The 22,482-nt window shown below is 31.5% G+C and overlaps 2 protein-coding genes across 2 annotated transcripts; both read right to left on the bottom strand.

Annotated features, from left to right (window-relative positions):
* Positions 1-319: 319 nt before the first annotated feature.
* Positions 320-13,274, bottom strand: LOC126551589 (uncharacterized). The gene is made up of 5 exons (XM_050205443.1): positions 12,258-13,274; positions 11,666-11,744; positions 5,746-6,293; positions 3,421-3,831; positions 320-1,357 (listed from the first exon to the last, which is right to left on the bottom strand). Exons 2-5 carry the CDS (start codon positions 11,724-11,726, stop codon positions 1,172-1,174), a joined length of 1,206 nt encoding a protein of 401 aa, XP_050061400.1. The 5' UTR covers positions 11,727-11,744; positions 12,258-13,274; the 3' UTR covers positions 320-1,171.
* Positions 13,275-13,676: 402 nt separating this feature from the next.
* LOC114119180 (uncharacterized) lies at positions 13,677-18,546 on the bottom strand. Its single transcript, XM_027980672.2, has 2 exons — positions 17,959-18,546; positions 13,677-14,669 (listed from the first exon to the last, which is right to left on the bottom strand). Exons 1-2 carry the CDS (start codon positions 18,236-18,238, stop codon positions 14,326-14,328), a joined length of 624 nt encoding a protein of 207 aa, XP_027836473.2. The 5' UTR covers positions 18,239-18,546; the 3' UTR covers positions 13,677-14,325.
* Between the last annotated feature and the right edge of the window lie 3,936 nt (positions 18,547-22,482).

Genomic DNA, 22,482 nt, shown 5'->3' on the forward strand with positions numbered 1-22,482 from the left:
AATTTGATTCGAGTAAAAATGATAATATTATTAATTATTATACATATACCTACTGTAATATTTATTATATTTTACGGATACGCCATACGCGCACGTAGACACATCCGTTGCTGGTAAATATTATCGTCATTCGTCATTATACCATCGTCGTCATCGCGCTTTAGTAGCGAGTTTCTTTTTTTTACCTTTTTTTTTTTACCTTTTTTTACGTCGTTCAACATACTAGCTTATAGTTCATATTATTTTGCTACCATAAACAATATTGCTAATACCTGTAAATAGAAAAAGGACATTTTGAACAAATGACAACTCAACGATATAGGTTTCGGATAATAATTGTAATTGAAGAAGATAAATACATTACATAATTGTGTTGATAAATGTGATATTCATGTATAATTATAACAAGAGTAAAAAGATAAGAATACAATTTAAAACAATTAAAAAACTGTACATAATCAGAGTCAATAAATTTATTTTAACATTTAATAGATGTGTATGTACATAATATATTATACGTGCGGTGTAAGTACTAAGAATGTGTACAATAGAATAACATTATTGATTAAATTTATATAAAACCTACTTCATAAATCTTTGTGATAGAATAACAATATTATAAAAAAAAATGATATAATAAGTGCATAATATTTAATTTGTGATTACAATTATAATATATTAGTGTACAATGTAACAATTTAACAATAACAATTTATGTAAGTATATTATAACTAGACAATTTTATTTCTTGGTGATGGTATGGGAGGGAGGTGAATTCAAGTTTTTTTTTAGCGTGAAATTGTACGATTTATACATTTATATAATGTTTTTTTTTTAAATATGGTAGATATTGTAGTTATGACTATTTTAAAGGGGCTAGAGTTGCATCTGAAAACTGAAATTTTTTTTAAAAAAACCATCATCCTCCTCCCCCCCCCCGAAATTGAACTAACCGAACAGTAGGAAAAAAATAAGGTAATCATCAACTGTACTACGCCGTTAAGTGCGATAAGGAATTTTGATTGCTGTAGTGCGTAATAATTTAGAGATCTATATCCTCCACCGTCTGCGTCTATAGCTGTTGCGTTTGACCACCACGTCGGTATGTCATGACCCACAGACGCTGTTGTACGACGACGACGACGACGACGACGACGATGATGTATTTATGTCAATTCGTCGTCCTCGACTTGTCCTGCCGCCCCCCTACCGCGGCGAGCTTGTACGTTTTCCTTCTCTCCTCCGCCGCGATGGCTGCTCGCCCCTTAGTACGGTACACGAGCATTCCCGGGATCAGCACTCGGTCGACGAACCACCGACGAGGCGTCAAGGCGCTGGCCAACCCCGCACACCACACCTATAAATATGCACAGCAAAAATGCCGTCGTCTATACTTTAGATCTATATATAAGTACGCGGTATATTAAGTGTTAGCGCTATGTAAAAAAATACTTTAAACGACACTAGGGGATAGCGGGGTAAAGCATGACGTAATACCAAACGAGACACTTATATATGATTCGAAAACCGTAAAAGATAACTACCTAATAATTATATTGATTTATTAATGAATAATTTTATTATTAAATGACGGACGTCGTAATTGCAACCGTACTATAATAGCGTAAGTACAGTCATCGTTAAATCGGTAGATTAATTATTATGTACAACACGTAAATCAATCGATGTTCATCAGCCATAATCGTTTTCATTGCCTATACTCCGGACATGCCATTAAATAGTATATAAATGTTATTGTTTAGCGATGATAAAATATCCGATGAAGCATTAAATTCGATAATGTACCAATAATAATATATTATAATAATGGTTATGTGATTGAGTCAATTATCGTTAAGACATAAAAATCAATAAACAAACTTGAATATGTTTATGATATAAATTTATAGAAATGCTCACTACAATAAATATTATTACTAGGTAAATAATTACAAACGTTAAAATGACGTAAGATCGAGGAAATAATACATTTGTAAAAACAATAAAATAGATCAACAATGTTCAAAATTTATAAATTTCAAAAACATAGAACTACTACGTTTGCCTGGCAGGAAAGGTGGTCGATCGCTTATACCAGGGATGGGCAACTTTAAGTTACTAGAGGGGTAATTTTAAGAAAATTAAAATCTAGCGAGCCAGAGCATAGAAAACAAAGAAAAAAAGGAATAAATAGAGTCATTATCCCACGAGGAGTAAAAATTTCTATTTTCATCATCAATTTTACGTTTTTTTGCGGACATTATTAAGCACTACAAAAACACGAAAATAATAAATTCAACGACAGCACGATACGAATGTACAAACAGCTAACATTTATACATTTGAGGATGTGATGTTCAATACCAGATAACAATAATTCAATAAGATAGACTATAACCTATATAGATTAAAGAATATACAGTATAGACGATAAACTTAAAAATTATTTGTATGATGTAAATTAGAAATATAGGACGGGCCAGATTAAAAAAGCTCGCGGGCCGGATGTGGATTATACGATCGCTCATTTTTTTTTCTATTACATTGATCACATTTTATAAATACGTGCATAATGGTTAATGAAGGTAATCAGACTATAGTATTCAATTACTACACAAAAAAAAAAAAGGCTGCCGCCGTAATAAAATAAGATAATATTAAATTAATACTATCATACGTCCGGTCAATAGCTGATCACATATTATACACACGCACATACGCGTGCTCGTTTTATTAGTTATTATTATAATCAGCTGGAATTAAATTAATTGTTTAGGATAAATTTATGATATGGAAAAATAAATGTACCACACTCGTGTGATGAGTTTTGTCGCCGTGTTTGGTACATCGTCGAGAGTTTGGCGTGTGCTGCAATAAATATTATTTTTATTGCTCAAATAGTAGAAAGTGTTTTCTCGATTTATTTTTCATCACCGCCACATCGACTATTTGATCAAATAGTCTAGTTATTACTAAAAGCTCATGTATTATGTATGCCGTGTTGCGCGTCAATCGCCGAAATATTTTTATTTATATATACAATTCTATAAAGGGCGTACGTGTGCGCAAATCGCTATAAGACTATCTTTAATATTAATAAATTACTGTCAATAATCCTTCATAAAAATATTTTTATTTTTATATCATAAATCGTGGTCGTAAATTGACTCGTTTTTATAGTATTAGTTTATATTTTATTTGCGGTCCAACAAATCACACGATTTTATAACGATATTATCCGTAGTTCAAAAAACCAAAATGAAAAATAAAGTTTAAAAACGTCATTCCTACAGTCGCTTATATTTTTTTAATCTTATCGCCTATTTGCTGAACGTATACATAGGTATATATACTAATATAGGTCAAACATTGATATACCTAACTATACATTGCTGAAATCGTAATCGTATAGGTACGTACCAGTAGAGTGTGAGGCCAGTACCCGGTAAAGTTAGCGGGTCCCGAATTCGGTCCACGGGCGTATAATCGTCCTCCTTGCCGGAGCGCCGACCGCACCCAACGGCGGGCCGATGGGACCAGCCACCGCTGCACTCGGGCTTCCAGCCGCTTCCTTCTGGAAGTCCACCAGCATCCGTCGCCGTAGTTGTCGTCGTCGTCGAACTCTTCCTCGTTGTCCTCGTCCTGGTCGTTATCGCAATCCGCGGATACCACGCGGACGTCCGGGTTGGCGGATCGCAACATGGCCGTGGCCACGTACGCGGGCCTGACGCACTGCACCCGGACGCCGTGCCCGTCGTTTCCGTCGTCACGTCCTCTGGTCAAATACGCGCACTCGGCGTCCAGATCGGACGATAGCTTCTCCAAAAATTTCTAAACACATCATGATATATATTACGAGTCGTGCCAAAATCGACCGTAGTATTATATGCATAGGCATGTTGTGTCGTATATACATAATTAATAATATTATATATGTTACAGTTAGAGTGTTTAATCAGAAAGTTTATAAAATAGCTAAAACGTGTAGATAATGCGTATATAATTTATAATTTAACTATATTTATTTTGTACATTTTCTGTCATCAATCCGTTTAATGTCGCAAATCGTATACAAAATATGATCACCGTTCGCTGGGTCGTCCGAGCGATGCTTATCATTCATCTCGGTTTGGTTTAATAATATCATATCAAAATATAAATTATCGCTCAGCTCCCAATAGACAGTGTTTATGTATGTACGTTTATCTTGCTGCTATAAGATTTTCGTTTAGTAATACATTTAAAATTATGTATAGAATGTGTTACGTGTTTTGTATAGAAAAAAAGAAGTATTGTGCAACTCTAAATGCCACAATAATAGCATTGTGTGTTCGAATAAAGATAATCAATTTAGTTTAAAATAAATATAATATAATAATAAATTTAAAATTTAAATGTATTCTATACTTTAGCAGAATTAAAACTAAACTTGTATAGAATAATTAGATATTCGATTAATAATAAAGTTCAAATAATTACTTAGTTGAAGTACCTACGACTTTCATTTATTATTTCATACTATACCTAACATTCGTAAGTAATTCATGAACTACCTAGCTAATTCATAAAATAATAGAATACAACACTTTAACTGTAACATATATAATATTATTCTGTATACTTATTTATTGGAGAATTATTATAATTTCGGAATGATATTGACCGTAAAATTAAAGCCGATAGGTACCATATGATAATACCATAAATCAGTTACTTAATATTATTTAAAAAAGTTATGTTATTATTGATAACGTTATATCATTTTATTTCTCTTAAATACATAATATCGATGGTATTTCTTAAAAGGTGGACAAATTATAACGGTTTTCCTAATCCAATATCTTCTAACTGTAATAGTCGATTACGCGGATAGGAACATAATTTCAATTTAATTTCATGGCTTTAAAGAGCATATTGTAATAATACAATACTTTACAGTCAGTAATTTTGAAAACTTTGAAAGATTTGTAGCCTATGGGACAGTATAAATTATAAACTTAACTATATACTATAGTAAATTACAAAACAAAATGTCTAAACAACAGTTGTGCTTAAATAGTAGCAAATACGAAATGTGCAATTTAAGGACATGGACAATTTATATTCAAAGTGAAGATAAATAAAATATTTTCATACTTTATGTACAGTATTTTATGAACCTATTAATTTTTATTATATAATTCTTAATAGTGACTATGACTATGAACTTAATTCGTTTAGTAATTCAAAGTTTAATGTCTACAACGGCCATGACACTATGAACGTATTGTCTAATTAATTACCGACAATGTTTGCAGTATATAATATACCGCTATGTAACCGAAACCGTCTTAAACGGAACCGAAGGGGGCACACAGGTTTTTTTGAGTTATTTAAAAATCTCTAATTGCCATAAAAAAAAAAATCGATCAAACGGAAAACACTGGTTTTAAAAATTTCATATTATCCTGTAAATTATTATTGAGATGTGGGAACTCAAATGGCCCGCGAGTACCAGCCGTTGGAGGCAACTGGTCAACGTGCCCAATTCCGATACATATTTTTGAAACGATTCCGCAAGCGTTAACGTACCTTTTACTATCCTGCCCCCGCCATATGTGATGTACCGCTAATATTTGTAATTATTTTTGTAAAAAAAAAAAAAAAATCGATAAAACCGCGATAACAAAGATCACCGAAAAGGTCGAGAAACGATAGATAGGTACGTAATAATAATAATAATAACGCCTTATATGTCGTACCTACCTTTGTGGCGGCGTACAAGGCCATCAGAGGAGCGGCCGGCGGTACGGACGCGGACGCGCTGCCCACGTTGATCACCAGGCCCCGGCCGCGGGCCAACATGCCGGGCAGGACCAGGCGGCACGCGTGCACCGCCCCGGCCACGTTGCACCGGACGGCCGCGTCCGCGTTACCGCAATAGTCGGCCGTGAACCGCACCGGCCCGCCGCCGTCTCCGGCCTCGACGGCACCGTCGGCCGTCATGCCGGCAAAGAACTCGGGATGAGGGTAACAAGCGCCCGCGCAGTTCACGAGAACGCCCACGCCGCCGGCCGGTTGCAACCGGTCCTCGACGACGGACCTCAGCCGCCGATACCACAGGGGGCACCGGAGACGGGCTGGCCGCTGTCCGTCGGGCTTGCAGAAACATCGGTCGCCCACGTCGTCGTCCTGGTCCATCCTTACCTGCGGTTCCGGGAGGGTTAAGTCGTCCGTCCCGTCTCGCGCCACCGGATCTTCCGTAAAGTCCGCCACGGCCGTCATCACCCGCCGCCGTCCGGCCGATTCTTTTCCTGTGCACGAACGCCGAAAAATTTATCGTAAGTTTTACTGCAGACCGAAACCGCGCGTAAGCGCATTACATATTATGCATATTATATGCGTCATGATTTCTGCGTAGACCAAATTTTGCACATTTGAACGGTTAAGGCGTATCATTATAATTTTCACACTGTATATATAGCAGTGTTAGTAAATAAATAGAAAAAAAAATATCTCCTTTTTACTGTAAAGGACGAGATAATAATAAATGTGTCGAAAAATAGTTAATTTGATATTATATCACGGAAAATTAATGTTCGATATTTGCGATTTCTTTTTGTCCTAATGATAGTTTATACGATGTTAGCAAAAAAAAAAAAAATAATAAATAAATAATAATAATAACTAAATACATACTACCTACCATGGTTTATTGTTGACATGAAGATTATTTACTTGTCATGTTATCAATGTTTATTAAGGCGGGGTACATTTTTTAGCATGTTGATGAACGGTAGGCCTATATATTACGACTGCTATTACAATAGTGTTGACAATTGATGCCGGGAAACTCTTTCAAATATAGTTGCTTTTGCACTAATGTAAAAACGGCTAAATAATGACAGTACTGCTATAACAGTGATATTTTCTATGGTAGAAGAGCAGATTGTTTTGACCCAGTAAATCACGTAGAGAGACTGCCAAGGGTAATAATAATAATAATAATAATAATAATAAAACTAGATGATTTATAATAAAAAATGACATTTTTTGACAGTTTTGTGTCCATCAAGTGTTAATGCTTCTACTGTATATATTTTTAAGTATTTGCGCCTACTACATATTGCATATTTTTTCATTTTTTTATCAAGTACATCTACATTCTACATAGTATTTAGAATCAGTTATAAACCATTACTGCAAATAATTACAGTTCTTAAATTTATTATACACTATTAATGTTATATTATATTGTTACACGTCATATTATATGCTTATTAGTTACACAATTTTATTATTATGAACGATTTACATTAAATTTTGTTAGATGAAAATGTGTAAAACTTTGAAAATGTATACACTTAATCAGTTGTTTTCTGTCAGTGTTAAACCATGAGCCACTAGCTAAAAGTCAAATGGATCAGAGATACAAGTTTTCGTTTACGCTTATGGAAGTTACCAGCTTTTTGCAAGAGAATATTATATTTCAATTTTGTTTATAAACTTTAAAATAAAATAAAAATTCTTTCTCGAGTGTGTTGTATTTGTCATGTGTCACGCAGGAGTGTCAACTTTTTAGTTGTTTGGCGTAGTACAACCACGGACCACCTATTGGGAACCACTGCACATAAGGAACACAAAGGTGACCTTTAAGTTATGCCACAGATAAAAAAAAATGTTAACGGTTTCTTTTGTGATAGGTATCCTGCTATGTGATGTCTGTTTCTGATGAAACATAGCTTGCGATGAAAGTTGATCGGGAAAGTATAACCTTTGTCCCAGAGTGTAAGTGAAAGAATTTGATTGTTGTATAAAGTATTTTTACTATATATATTTATCTTTAGATTTTATAGAGCCAAAGTTATAGTTCCAAACCAACAATGTTATAACTGCTATAAGATTTAAAAAATACTTATAATGTAACAATTGAATTTCTTATATCGCAGGAAAGTTAGTAGTTGAAACTTCAAAATATAAGTTTTATATTTTCAATGTTTGAAAGTTTTAAGTTATTTATATTTGCACTCGAGATGACTGAAAAACAGACTTGGAACATTAAATGTGACAAATCAATTATTGTGTAATACTCGTGAAGAATATTTCATTGCATTTGGTAGGTATAAGTAGTAGCTATATTATACTTGTTTATAAAATAAAGTTACTTGTTATACAAGTATAACAAGTATAATACATTTATATAGTAAATGTATTGTTGTATATAATGTTTATTTCAGCAAACATAATTATGTTATATATTTTTGTGCTAAAATTATTTATTTTCACTAAAGCATTCGCAATCTGTGTTTATATTCATCTCCTAAACATTTTAAAATGATAATTTGGTTTTAAAAAGTATGTATATTAATGTGACACCTGGGCTTTTCCCATATATAGTGATTAATTTATAAATATTTCTTTATTATTAAATTTTACTTGTGTTTAAGATTACTTGTGGGTTGTAAGTCATTCATATAATTATGTGATTTAAAAATTGCAAAAATGTTTTTAATTTACACACTCCTTGATATTGAAATATAGTTATAAGAATATTTAAAATACAGAAATGCTTATTATTTTATTTGTAGAATATTTTACATGAAATAATTAACATATACAAGTATACAATGGAACTCAAATTAAAGTTTATGTTATTTTGGAGGAGTAAAATACAAATACTATAGGCTAAATACTTTTCGAGTTTTGCCTTTTATCTTTGCAAATATTGATTCTCCTGCAATGTTTTATTTTTATGGTTTTGATTATTTCTTTTGCATTTTATAGAGAGAAAAATATTGGTGATTTTTAAACAAGCTACCTACCTACATCTATATTTATTTTTCCAAATTTTATTCAGTTAATTCATTTTTGATGCAACAAAAAAGCTCAAAAGGAGTTTTGCAGAAGCATTCATGATTGGCAATTTAACTATGATTTCACATCAAAGAACTCGTTTTTCAAATATCCGTGTATTTTTTGGTAAAAGTTTTCTTCAATGTTAAGATCAAAGTGTTTTTTTTTACATTTTCACATAGCTCCTAAATTATATTTTTTATGTATATATTTATATATCAACATGTTTATTATTTATGTTATAATTAAATATAGTCAATGTATTTAAATAATGTTGTCCTTTGACACGATATCATTATGCTATAGAAGCGCATTTATAATAACTTTCATTATTTCTCAAGGGAATAAAAAAAAATAATAATATTCTCAAATAGTTAACACCATTGTAAAACGTTTTCAGTAAAAGAAATTCAGAGAAAAAAAATATATTAAGAAATGTCATTTAACGTTTTTTACCATATTTTTGAAAAACGATTAAACTTACGAAAAATATTAAAATATATTATACTCGGTTATTGAAGATTTTGAAATGTATTTAAATTAATTTATTAAAATAATACATAAGTATTTGAAATAAAAATATTTTGAACTACTTAAAGCATAATTATATCGATAATGAAAAGTAATGAACAAAATAAAAATGTTTAAAGTAAAGTTAAACAAATGTTTTTAATTTATTAATTAAAAAGTTTAACATCGAGAGTCGAAAATTATATTTTAACTCAAATACAGCATTATGTTACATTAAGTATTCATGGAGTTTGATTACGACTTTCAAATTAGTTTATACGATGAATACAACAAATTTTTTAATAATACATTTTTTCTATAATAAAGTTACATAATATATTTAGGTACTTATAAATATACTTATTATGAGTAATCTCTTATAACAGTTATAGGTACTTTGAACAGAATGATAGGGAAAAATATTTGAATTAAATCTGTTTGCTGTTATGTTATTAAAAATTTTTAAAACACTACGATTATTTATATTGTGTTATGCGTTTTCAAACTTTATTAATTTTATTTTTTAGAATTACTTAAATCATTAAAAATACCTAAATACGAAATGCTTTATTAAAAAAATCATAATATTGAAATATTAAATATCACTTCCTAGAATCATCGAATGCAATCGTTAATACATTTTTTCAAACAGTTTAATATATTGACATATTATTTATAGAATTCACTGCAATACAAAGTAATGAATATATATTTTTGAAAGTATATAAAATAATGTTATGTAAATAAATAATAAACTCAAAATACCCAACGCTAACATTTAGTATAATTTATCAATATTATTCGAGAGAAAAATAATATTATTTTAATACAACTCTACGGGCTTGGGGCTACGACCATTTCAAACCGAAAGTAGCAAAAGTTTGAAAGCATGATTTTGAATATAAATAATGTAATACGTGTTTACACAAAACAAAAATAGTACTAAAATGATAACGGATGCGTCTTTAATGTATAGAAACTTGTTCCTTAAATTATTTGATTTTCAGTTGTAATTAATATTTATATAATTCGTCAAAACTGTTTATACTGCATCAACTTTACGCGAAGAAGTTACACAAAACTTTACTCTTTCCAAAGTGTATATTGTAAATAGGTACTGACATGTGTTATTAGAAAACGTTCATAATTTATTTCTATCGTATTAGCTTATACATATTTTTATTTTTGTTTCTGTACCTATTTTATAGACCATACTATTATATATTTTAAAACAAGTATCAAAAGGATGTTTTATTTTATCTCCAAAGTATATGTATATTTTATTTATTTTTCTTATCTGAGTACCTATAATTGATTTAGTATTTTTTATTACATTAAAATAAAAGTATTCATAGATCTCGATAAACTATTGTAAAAAGTAAAAACTTAAATGAAGTATTTTTTTCCGATTTCATTTAGATTATATAGTATAATAAAATATATACATTTTTTATATGATTTAATATGATTTTAACCCAAGACGCCCGCTACAGTAGCGGACATTTTACGTCCTTGGATCTTGCAGTCTATAAATATCATAATTTGTAAAAGATGTACTTACCAAAAATAATAAACTGATTTTCATTTCATATTTCGAAATCGTAAAACTATTATTTGCAATCATATGATTTTATTTCTAAAAATATTGTTAAATTTGATGAAAAGACTGTATGACTGTATAAAGTTGTTCCACTGATGACAAAATGATTTTACAATACTTGTGTGTACTTGATATTAAAATATCAATTATATATTTATTTATTTATTGCAAAAATATACTTATGTATAACATACATATTTATGTAATGTATCGATGGGATGTTTAATATTGTAACGCTAGACTTAAGCTCTAATAATTATTACTATTATTATTATTATTATTACTATTTGAGTGTATATACACAATACGCATTTGTGTTGTCTTTGATTCTGTATAAACACGAGCTTGGGAATATCGAATTCGGCAAACAAAGGCATAATAACGATGATTGGTAAATTATTTTAACATTAGGTCGGGTTTTCATATTTTATCTATACCACTACAATAATAATAACAGAAGACAAATGGACGGTCTTTTAAGAAAATTTATCGAGAAGCGAATAACATACGATACTATTCTCACGGTGGCGCAGATTTGTAGTTCGTCTACGAAAATATAAATCAAGTTGACACGAAATAAAAAGACAAACAACCCGTTTCGTATAAGGGTACAACCATAACAGTGGCAAAAACAACAACGACAACAACAACAAAAACAATAATAATAATCGCGATCGCCGGTCTACAAAATATTATTATTAACTATATAGTGACCAAACTTACTTATCAGTCGGGCAACGGCTTGCAGCTTGTCCGGGTTTCGTCCAACTAACAGCACGTCCATTCCGTGATCGATGGCCAACTGTCCGTGTGACATACGAAATAACAATAATAAATACATAAAATAAATCATGTAGTCGCTGTTTTAAATTAAATATTATACTAGTTTAGACTAAGGGACATATAGTTGTAAGAAAACAACACACTCGTGTGAATTAGGATATATTATATGCACCGAATAAAAATGCTAAAAGTAGTGTCAAGTAAAATTAAAATACTAATGTAACTGTTATGAAGACTGTCGTTGGTGACGAAGAGAAAAAAAGATCAAGTTTTTTTTTACGATATTAGTATGGAAAACACATAAATAATCATGAAAATTATTTTTCAATAATTTGACAGAAAGCTAAATAAAGTATAAGTGTACCTAATCAATAGTCTAATAAACAAAATCCATAAAATATCGAAAAGGTGTTTAGAGTTTTTAGATTTTTTTTTACACTATTGATCAAATAGTATTTTATTTGACATTTTTGCTACATAAAAAAAAAAAAACCATGCAAATCTTAGGTTAAATAACAATATATATACATACGTGTTATGTCTTTATGATAGATGTCCCGACACCGCATACCTTGTACGACGGACGAAATTAATAATTAAGAAAATGTTTTATAATTATCGTCGCCGTATGTATAATATAGTTTGGTCGCACGCACTCACGCACGACTAAATCGCGTGACACGTACATCGTCATCAAACGATTCTACACACCCGATCACCAACACACATTTAACGCACACAATATTATTAACATGAAGATTATTTTACACGCACCATTACCATCACCAAGATTTCATGTAAATTTTATTTAAATATTGTGTAGTGCAATAATTGCAGTGGCGTATTAACTGTAAACAGCAGCCGATAAGTATATACAATTTAGCTGATTTTCCGTTCCCCGTGTTAAACTGTTTAAGTATAGATCTCACCAAATGTGTAAAATAAATTGTAGTTATTATTTTTGGTTTTTATTTTTTTTTTATTTTTGTGTGTTTAAAATAATGATATAATAATGTACTTAGTATATTATATTTATATTTTTTTTGTGCTGAATTATCATTAAACTTAATATGGAGGATAGTCACGTTTTTCAGAAAAAATAGATACTTGAAAAGGAAAAATAAATTATATCATTGACAATTATAATCGAATGAAAACCAAAAAGGAGAAGAGCATAATAGGGAAAGTACTAAATGAAGATTAAACAGAGATATAAAAACAGCGGTCATAGATAAATGAAAAAACGTTGGTTATATTTTGTTCACCGAGAATCGGCCCACTTTGAGCTCCGACTGACGGGCGCTCCGTCGAAAATCTCCTTTCTAAAACAGCCGACAAGTAGGGGAGCCCTCCCTAGTCGTCAAGAGTTATAGTAAGGATAAACGATGAGTTTTAATTCGTCACAAAAGCCGGTCTCTCGGCAAACAGAGTATAGAAAAAAGAAATCAATAATAAGGATAATCAATAAAAGACATTTTTATTTCAATAATGAATGAAAATTATAATAGAAGGAAAACAAAAGGAAAAAAGTATATAGAGAAAGTTTCAAATGAAATAATTTAAACGTTTTATACGAAGAGCGACGATTCTGGGAGAGATCAAAAAATAAATTAATAGGACATTCGATACAAGAAATAATAATTTTTATAGTGATCATTTTAATCAAAGGAAAACTACAAAGAAAAAGTATATAGATAAAGAGTTAAATAAAAACAAAAACCTATAAGTTTTATGTGTATAGCGATCATCGGGAAGAAAAAATTAATTGATAGGACATTATAATTGAAGAAAAACCAAACATAAGAGTATAAGAAGAAAGTTCTAAATAGAAATAAATAAAAGCTTTATACGAAGAGCGATCACAGATTAATACAAAACAATTTTGGAAAAGATCAAACAAATAAATAGGACATTCGATACAAGAAATAATAATTTTTATAGTGATAATCAAAAGAAAATTAAAAGGAAGAAAAATAAAATAGAGAAAGTTCTAAATTCAGAAAAATAAGAACTTTATTGCAGAAATAAGTGCGTTAATAGATACATAAATGCGTATTCACAGAGTGCAAAGAAGTAAAATATCATGTTATGTGAAATTCTAATTCTAATAATAATTATTTATAAGTGACAGTTGAAATCAAAGGAGTTAGTGCAAGACCTATATCGATAATATGTTAAATTTTGAGGTGTAGGTGCTTTAGAAGTTGTAGGAATTATTATAGGACACTATCAAAAGACAAAAATTATATTATTAGTTAAACCGCGATAGACTAAAGTGATTAATGAAATTTAATAGAAATCAAAGAGGACAAGAGTTCATCACTAATAATGAAACATTAAACTTAAAACAATTTTATTCGGGTTAAGAAAAAATGTACTACTAACCTACCTATAATTATGGAAAATATTGAAAACAGTTTGAATTAGGTATCTAACTTCAGGATCGAAAAAACAAAAAAACGTAAGCGAGACAAAATTATTTCAAGAGGGTGATACTGTTTAGTGCACGAGATAAAACGAAGTTTGCATAGATACTTATTTATTTTTGGTTTTTTTTTTTTACTCTTTTTTTGGTTAATACAATTTGAAATAAAATATAATTAAGTACTTGGAGGTAAAGAACACGCCACTACAAAACTGCACACACAAGTATGTCGTGTCGTTGTTATACGACAGAACAAAATATAGTTAATAACTACTGTCACTATTGTAACTAAACTATATACAATTGCAAATGGCATTTTTTGTGAGATTATGATTCGTTGGTTAGTCGACCAGCGGATTATGCGCTGAGTCGTCGCGATCAAATCGTCATCGACGACTGGGATGTCACCGCGAACGACATTTGTGGTGTTGCTGCTGCTCTTGATGTCGCTACTATGACTGCTGTCACTCACCTGACGTGCGTACTCTTTGCCAATTCCATCAGTGGCGCCAGTCACCACTGTAATTATATGAACACGTTTAAAATAGGAAAAAAAAAATAACAATACATATTTTATAGCAGGAAGAAATTTTCGTCACGAAAAAAAATGATGTTTCTATTTTGTATTTGGCCGACGGCAAAGTAGAGTTAAATAATAATTAATAATATTAAAATTTTCTTGAATATAGTTACATTTGTTTCTGAAAATTTGTTACTGATTTAACGTTTACTAAAGCGTGGCAATGCTTTGAATATACATACAAAACAGTCATAGTCGCTATTAATAGAAAACTGTTAAATATTTTGAATATATTATACCGAAGACGTTTTGAACAAATTTGCTGACATAACTAGCCACTAGGTAATAGTAAGCCATCAGACTTTTGTAGTAACACTGTATAATAGACAAAATAATAAATAATTTCAATGAAATATATCGTTTGATTTGACTTACAATTTATAAATATTTATCACGTTATAATTGTTTTAAAAATGAATTATTTTAGTTTAGGTTTATGAGGCATAAGGGCTTAACCTCCCACTCCTGATTCACCTCTAGTCGCCTAATACGATTTTTTGCCTGCAGATATATAATATACGAGTGGTTATACCGCCTATATCATATTTTATTACTTTTCACGGACGAGCTATAATACTATATTATGTACCTAATAAGTAATATTATATAGACTCGTCGTAAGCGTATCTCGAGCTTTAATGTTTTGTAAACACGATTCATAGATAACTTATTTAATTTAATGCAATAACAACGAATCGAAGTTTTGAAATCGTCAAAAATTTCATTAAATTTACTAAAATGCACAAGTTTCGTAATTGTTATATTCTTAACAACAGTAATATCATAACATTGACGTTATCGAAGATATAAAAATATATAAGTATATTGGGTTTGGGTTTATTGGCATCATAAAACCAATAAAATCGCAATAAAAATACTATGGACAAAATTGATTAATAATTTTAACTAACATTTTTTTTCTAATAAAGTTTGTTATACTGCTCGTCAGAGTAAGATTGGTTTTAAAATTATGATTTTTATACTCGTTGATAAGTATGAAACAAAATATTCTCTTTAATATCGAGAAGACAATTTATATCTTAAAGAAAAAAAAGAAAACACAACATTTATCTATTTTATATTTAAATTCGTGTTTTTCACTCGTTTGTGTATTATAACATATTTGTAAATTTAAAATTATGTATTATAAACGATGGCTGGTAGACTATCACATAATAGCTACTATGCCACATATTTCCAAGCTGAAGAATTTTAGTATTTTGCATGTTTTCGTTACCGCATATATTATGTATAAGCAGAGAGAATACACCATAATTGTAACTTATATCATAACATTTTATATACCTAATAGCTTATACCAAGCCGGAACTATATATGTACATACTTAATGTAACGTCTGCTAAGACAGATTCGAATTTCAACATATTTCATTGAGTAGATTTAAGTAAGTACCTGTGAGTACACAATATCATACGTATATTATGATGAAATAATATACGCTTGACTTTTTTATATTCTTTGTCATCGTACATCGTATTAAGAGACGCCAATTTAAGGATTTCTTTGAGGAGGAAGATATGACTAAAAATGTTGATGTCAAACGTCCCGGCATAATATAATTATTTACCGGAAAAGTGGTGTTAAATGGAGAAAAAACAAATATAACCACATAAATATAAGTTAAAAATGAGGATCATATATCTTCCTAATCTTTCCCCGTAAATACGCCATTGCGGCCAACCCATATCTGTTGTTTTTGTCTTATAAGTTCGCAGTGCATGGAAAACTTGCGCTCAACTATTACCGAAATATGTATATTAAAATATAATAAAGATTTTACACGTCTCATAGAATCGTTTATTTATCGAATGAAGTTTTAACCAGTTCGCCATCGGCAAGTCACTCGATATTTTATATGAAAAGCTATTGCGTTCGCCAATATTGCCGAAATGTTGCGCCGCGTTAGAACGTCTGAACAGCAGCTGTCGGTTATTAAAACTAAATTATTTAGCGTTGTTTATATTATAAAATTATTTATGTGTATTCGTTTATATTTTATAATATTTCGTGCTCTGTTCCACTTCCCTTCCTCACAGTTTTTAATTCGAACAGATGAACGCGTTATACTAACAGTGCCATTATAATCGTTCGCTATCGCTTAATTTGTTATCATAATTAATTTTCACTTCGTTTATTCATGATTTATTTACTCTAGACCTTTATTCGGGTTTATCCGCTTATATATTATATACGTAAATATACCGTTCACATTTATTACCATATTGAGCGAGACTAAACGGTCGGCGGCCGAGATTACGGTGTGTTCGTTTAATTAAAAACAATATGATAATATTATAATATTTTTAAGCTCGAGCGATTATTATTTTTTATTTTTGAAAAATCACGACCCCGGTATATTGTTATCACAATCGTATACATATATATGATATATATATATGTATTTATATTATATGATAAAATTAATAGCAGTACTTATAATATAGGTACATATCGCGATGCGCAATCGGCTCTATACTTGCAGCGGTAATCGCTTTTATTTGTTGGCCGGCGATCGTGCGGTTTGGTGGGGATTTGTTTTTAATGAAAATTTAATCCGCCGCGAACCTGCAGCTAAATAATAACTTCGAAATGATATTTGTACCGATTGCGCAAGTGGGAATGATACTAAGCATATTATTAATATTGTTTTTCACGCCGTACTGTAATATTCTCTATAAAATATGTCTATATGCCTTATTACGCACCGCATTTTATACACCAATACATTATTATTATCTACCTACTTTTTGTTCCTTATAAAAGCGGACGGTGTTTGCAATAATTCGATCCTGCCCGCTAGTTTAGCGATACATGAAATCGCGATTACTGCAGATTTCCGCGATTATATGTAACGCGTAATATACATATCAAGTATATTATACTAACACATTATTAATTTTTGAGCACTAAAATCGACACCGAAACACATTATAATAAGCAATAACCTTTGCGATTCAAACGATATGAACATACTATTATTACAGACGACTTGCAGCTATAGAGAGCAGGAAATATTATTATATAACGTGGAAATCGGTGCGTTTTGAAGGTCGGCCAAATTCGGAGACGTATATCGCCTATTATTAACAGGTACCTATATCGTTTGGAGGCGTATGTTGTTTCAAAATTGACTTTGGGAGACTGAAATTTAAGGTCGAGTGGGACGTATAATAATATAATATAAGTATATAAATATAATATACTCACCGGCCCATTGGCCCGTCGACCGGTAGTCGAACTCGTCGGCGCAGTGGTCGGCGAACAGGTTGTTCTTGACCACGTACTGCTGGTAGGCCGCGTACGCCAACGAAGACGCGGCCACCGCGCACACGGTGGCCGCGGCGAACGCGCTGAGCACGAACTGCGGCCAGCCCTCGGTGTTGCCCACGTAAATGGAGCTGATCAGGATCCAGGCGACCGCGCCGACCAGACAGGCGACTCCCGTGGTTGCCGCGCTCGCCTGCTTGGGCTGTATTCGCGAAGCCATGTCGGAAACGATGTGGTAGTTTGTATATCTGTTGTAATATTACTTCCGATTTACGGGGATATATCGCGAGGGACGTGGGAAAAACGCGACGAGCGAAACGACGACGACGACGGCGATCGGTTTCGCGCGCTCGTCCGGTTCACAAATGACGCGTTACGGCGGTCGCGGCTGCGGCGGCGGCGAGTATTATCGTGTCCGTCGTCGATCACGGCGCCTAAACGTGCGAATCATCATATATTACAATATATACAATATATACAACACGGGTACAACGTCTCATCGTTATTACAACGCGTTTTTTTTTTTTTACGAGCGAGGCCGTAAAAAATTTAAAAAAAAAACACACGCACGCCGTGATTTACGGTCGGCGATGACCGCGCAAAACGATCGCGATTGGATGGAAAAAAAAACACTGTTTTTAATGGAACACTATTATTATGATCATTAGTACTATCGATATAATTAAAAATAGTTCGTCGACGACCGTCATCGATTCGATTATCGACCTCATCGCCATTACGTCGTCGTATAGGTATATCGCGGCGTATAAATCGAAAAATCGGACGCGCGACGGCGGTTGGCGAACGATACGACCCCGTTATAGGGTCGTAGCTGCTCGCGGACGACCGCCACCACCTGTAGAACCGCGTCCGTAATATTTGTATACTACGGGCGAACGGTGCCGGCACCGAATCGGCGTGAACTTGGCCGCGATTCCCGAGACGGGGGAACGAAGGGAGTCGCAAAAGGGGTTGGCGGCGCGAAGGGCACGAGAAACGTGCATTTTTTATTTTACGCACGGTTTTTTATGTAATACGTATGTATAGTTTTCATTTTCAAACTAAAAAGTTGTCGTTACGACGTCGCTTATGTACTATGATTATAATTAACATCAGTATCATTATCATTGTGAAATTATTGTTAATATACTATTAAAATTATTTAAAATTAAAATTATTGTTTATATACTATTTTAATTGAATACGATTATGGTGTATAATATTATACTGTACGACCTTTTTGAGATTGAAGAGTATCGTTCACCGGAACCACCGTCTGGTGGTTGGCCCGCAGTAAGTTCCTCTACAACACGGGCAGCCTTTGGCGTAGGTACACGTGGAACATAAATTATTGTCCTCTACTTGAATTCGTAACGACTGGTCGTAGAAAGGGGCTGGAGATATACAGGTGATATACTCTCTGTAGCCGATGTTCGATCTTCGTCTGTAGTTGTTGCTGTTGAAGTGATAATATAAAACCAATACTATGTACACGAATGTGAATTCCAAGATCATTCCCACGAACAACCAAAACACATTAATAACATGTGTTTGGTCTGTTCTGGTGGGAATCTTTGGGTTGCCGTTCCCCAACGGCGGGGGATAATCCATCCACTATCAATCCAAAAGGCGGTTATTGAACAGCATGCATAGAATAATAAAGCACCGGTGAACGGTGCACGGTTACACGCGAGTTAACAAAACGTCGGCCGAACAGAAGACGGCGAGGGCGAAAGTGCGACGGTGCAATTAATCGCTCGAGACCTTTTTTATTACTCTATACTCGAGACCGATCCAGTTGCGATTGACAGAGTGGTCTTCCTTTGCTCGTGGTCGCTGAGGACGCGCTGCTCTCGTCGACGTCTTGTGCGCACGCGACAAACGCACAACGCGCCAAGCGTATTGTACGCATTCGAAGCGACACGCGCACGCAACCGTATATACACACACAAGCATGCACTTACACACGAACACTCACGACACAATATGCGCATACCTGCCCGCCCTCCCCGACGAGTGTAGGCTTAACCACCCACAACAGCCACCCGGTGGTTGGTGGGTTTGCGCCGAGCGCTCCGCAAAAACGGTCTTCGATCATGATTATGTTTTTGATTTGATTTTTTTTTTTTTTTTTGTTTACGTTTTTCGAATCCCAATTTTCTACGCCTCCGAATTTTATGATTTTCACGGTAAACAACGACCGTGATTTTAATCCAAACACATTTATATAATAATTACATTTCGTATAAATCAGTGTCGCTACGTGATCCTAGGGATCATTTTTGTAGAAATAAATCCGAACCTCTCGCTAAAGTTTTCTAATTTAAAATTTCTCACGAAAAATAATGACGTCAAATAACACATTTCTGTCTTACTTTTTTTTTAATAAGCTAATCTTATGAATAAATCAAAAATAAATATTACAATAGTACGAATAAACAATTATAAAGTTAATAAATACCTCTGCGATAAGCTGATAACTACAAAGCTTCAAAAATACAGGTCAGTGCGTGTGCATAATATACAGGAAAACAAATAAATATTTTAATTATAAATTACTCATGTTATATAACTGGATACAATGTTATGATTTTAGTAAATATAAATTATAGCTTTGTACGTGCGCTAGAATCATTCTTATTTTTACATTTGCAAATAAATGATGATTTGCTCTAAAATCAACGAAAAAAAACGGATTCAACTGAGCACCAATTTGGTCGATCTAGAACAAATAGACATATAACCGTTTGAAAGTGAAGACAATTGGACGTCAAAATAAAAATTATAAATCGATCAATAAAATTATTAAATTATTAATATATATTATTATGTTACGTCAAAAATGTACATACAAAATCTAATTTTATAATTTATAATTTTAAATGCATAAAAATCAGAATCATAAAACATTGTTTTTACGTAAAATCACCCAAAATATTTCACTTAATTTGAATTTGAATTTTTTAATTTTTCTTGATAAATTTTGATACTGATCTACTGAGTGTTTATTAACTATATTATAATAATAAATGTTTTTTATTTAATGAAAATATTTTTATTGATTGATTAATATACCCCCACGTTCAAACTAAATTCAAAATTACAATTTGGTACGTTGTATGTTAAAATGGAAAGAAGAGAGAATACAATATTTGTATAAAGATTAAAGAGTAGCATCCTCTTATGTATAATTATTATACTTAATCTAAAACAAAAGACGAATCGTAAAATTTTACCTATTAAATAAGATAATCGAATACTGTATACTTCGTAACAACAAGTAATTATTAAATATTTGGATAAACCGTTGCCTACATGAAAAATGTATTAATATTTAATAATGATTCAATAAGATTTAATAAACATAATGAGCCTCCCGATCATGGTCCCGTAAATCATGTTTAATATACCATAAGCTTGCAATTGATTTATTAAATGAAAATGAATCGATGATTGCAATAACGCCATGAGCCAATTATTTAAAACTTTTGAATACCTAGTTGATAAAAACAGTATAACATAAATAATTTAAAAAAAAAAAAAATATTTAAGAATAAATACTTATTAAAATATATCATAATATATTAATATACTATAAGTTTACTATAAGATATTTTTAGTCAACGCACAGAAACATATGACTAGTACACTGTTTTACACTTTTACTAATTGGTATCTCAATTTCATAAAATATGTGACTCGTGACGTTTCTGCAATCATTGATTCAAATAGATACTAGATATTGTTTTTATCTTATGATAAAGCATAATATACATACTTATTATATACAAGATAGAAAATGTCTATTGCATCTAAGAGATTAAGATACAATATATATGACCACTTTAAAAATAGGTACCTATCTATTAAATTGCTAAAATTTAAAATACTTTTATACTATTATTATTTTACTCTCATTTACTAGGTAGCATAAACTCATAAGGCGATACAAAATTAAACAAATATAATATGTAATATCAAATTGTAAAAAATATATAGCAAATTGTCCTATCTTACACATAACTATATGTTACGGACCATGTGGAATACGAATGCCAGACAATATGTGCATAAATGTATAACCGGGAAATTTGAATCACGAATATGAACATATTACTTTTTGTGTAATATTTTGCATCAAATTTATTATTAATAATAATATTTATTACATAGAAAACATAAAAAAAAATATTAATAATTATAATTTTTTTATTAGGTACATGTTTATTATATTCCGAATATTTTAAAACAATAAAACTATAATAACTAATGATAGTAATTAATGATTATATACTCAATATTAATTGGTACAACTCCGTATGAAATAAATAAATAAGTAATTATTTATGATCACACTAGAATGACACTTAGAATAGCAAAAGCTGTCTAATTTTTTATACACCTTTTATTTCACTAAACTACAAGTTCATCGAACATTCATTACTATACTAGCTATTAGTATAT

This window comes from Aphis gossypii, chromosome X (assembly GCF_020184175.1).
Source record: "Aphis gossypii isolate Hap1 chromosome X, ASM2018417v2, whole genome shotgun sequence".
Classification (NCBI taxonomy): Eukaryota; Metazoa; Arthropoda; class Insecta; order Hemiptera; family Aphididae; genus Aphis; species Aphis gossypii.

Bases quoted from the DNA above. Each gene is read 5' to 3' on its own strand.
- LOC126551589 (XM_050205443.1), bottom strand. From the start codon at position 11,726: ATGGACGTGCTGTTAGTTGGACGAAACCCGGACAAGCTGCAAGCCGTT. The intron at 3,832-5,745 runs GTAGGTACGACA...TGATGTGTTTAG, and splicing joins CCTTGTACGCCGCCACAAAG to AAATTTTTGGAGAAGCTATC. The intron at 1,358-3,420 runs GTACGTACCTAT...GCATATTTATAG, and splicing joins ACTGGCCTCACACTCTACTG to GTGTGGTGTGCGGGGTTGGC.
- LOC114119180 (XM_027980672.2), bottom strand. From the start codon at position 18,238: ATGGCTTCGCGAATACAGCCCAAGCAGGCGAGCGCGGCAACCACGGGA. The intron at 14,670-17,958 runs GTGAGTATATTA...ATATAATTACAG, and splicing joins GTCGACGGGCCAATGGGCCG to TGGTGACTGGCGCCACTGAT.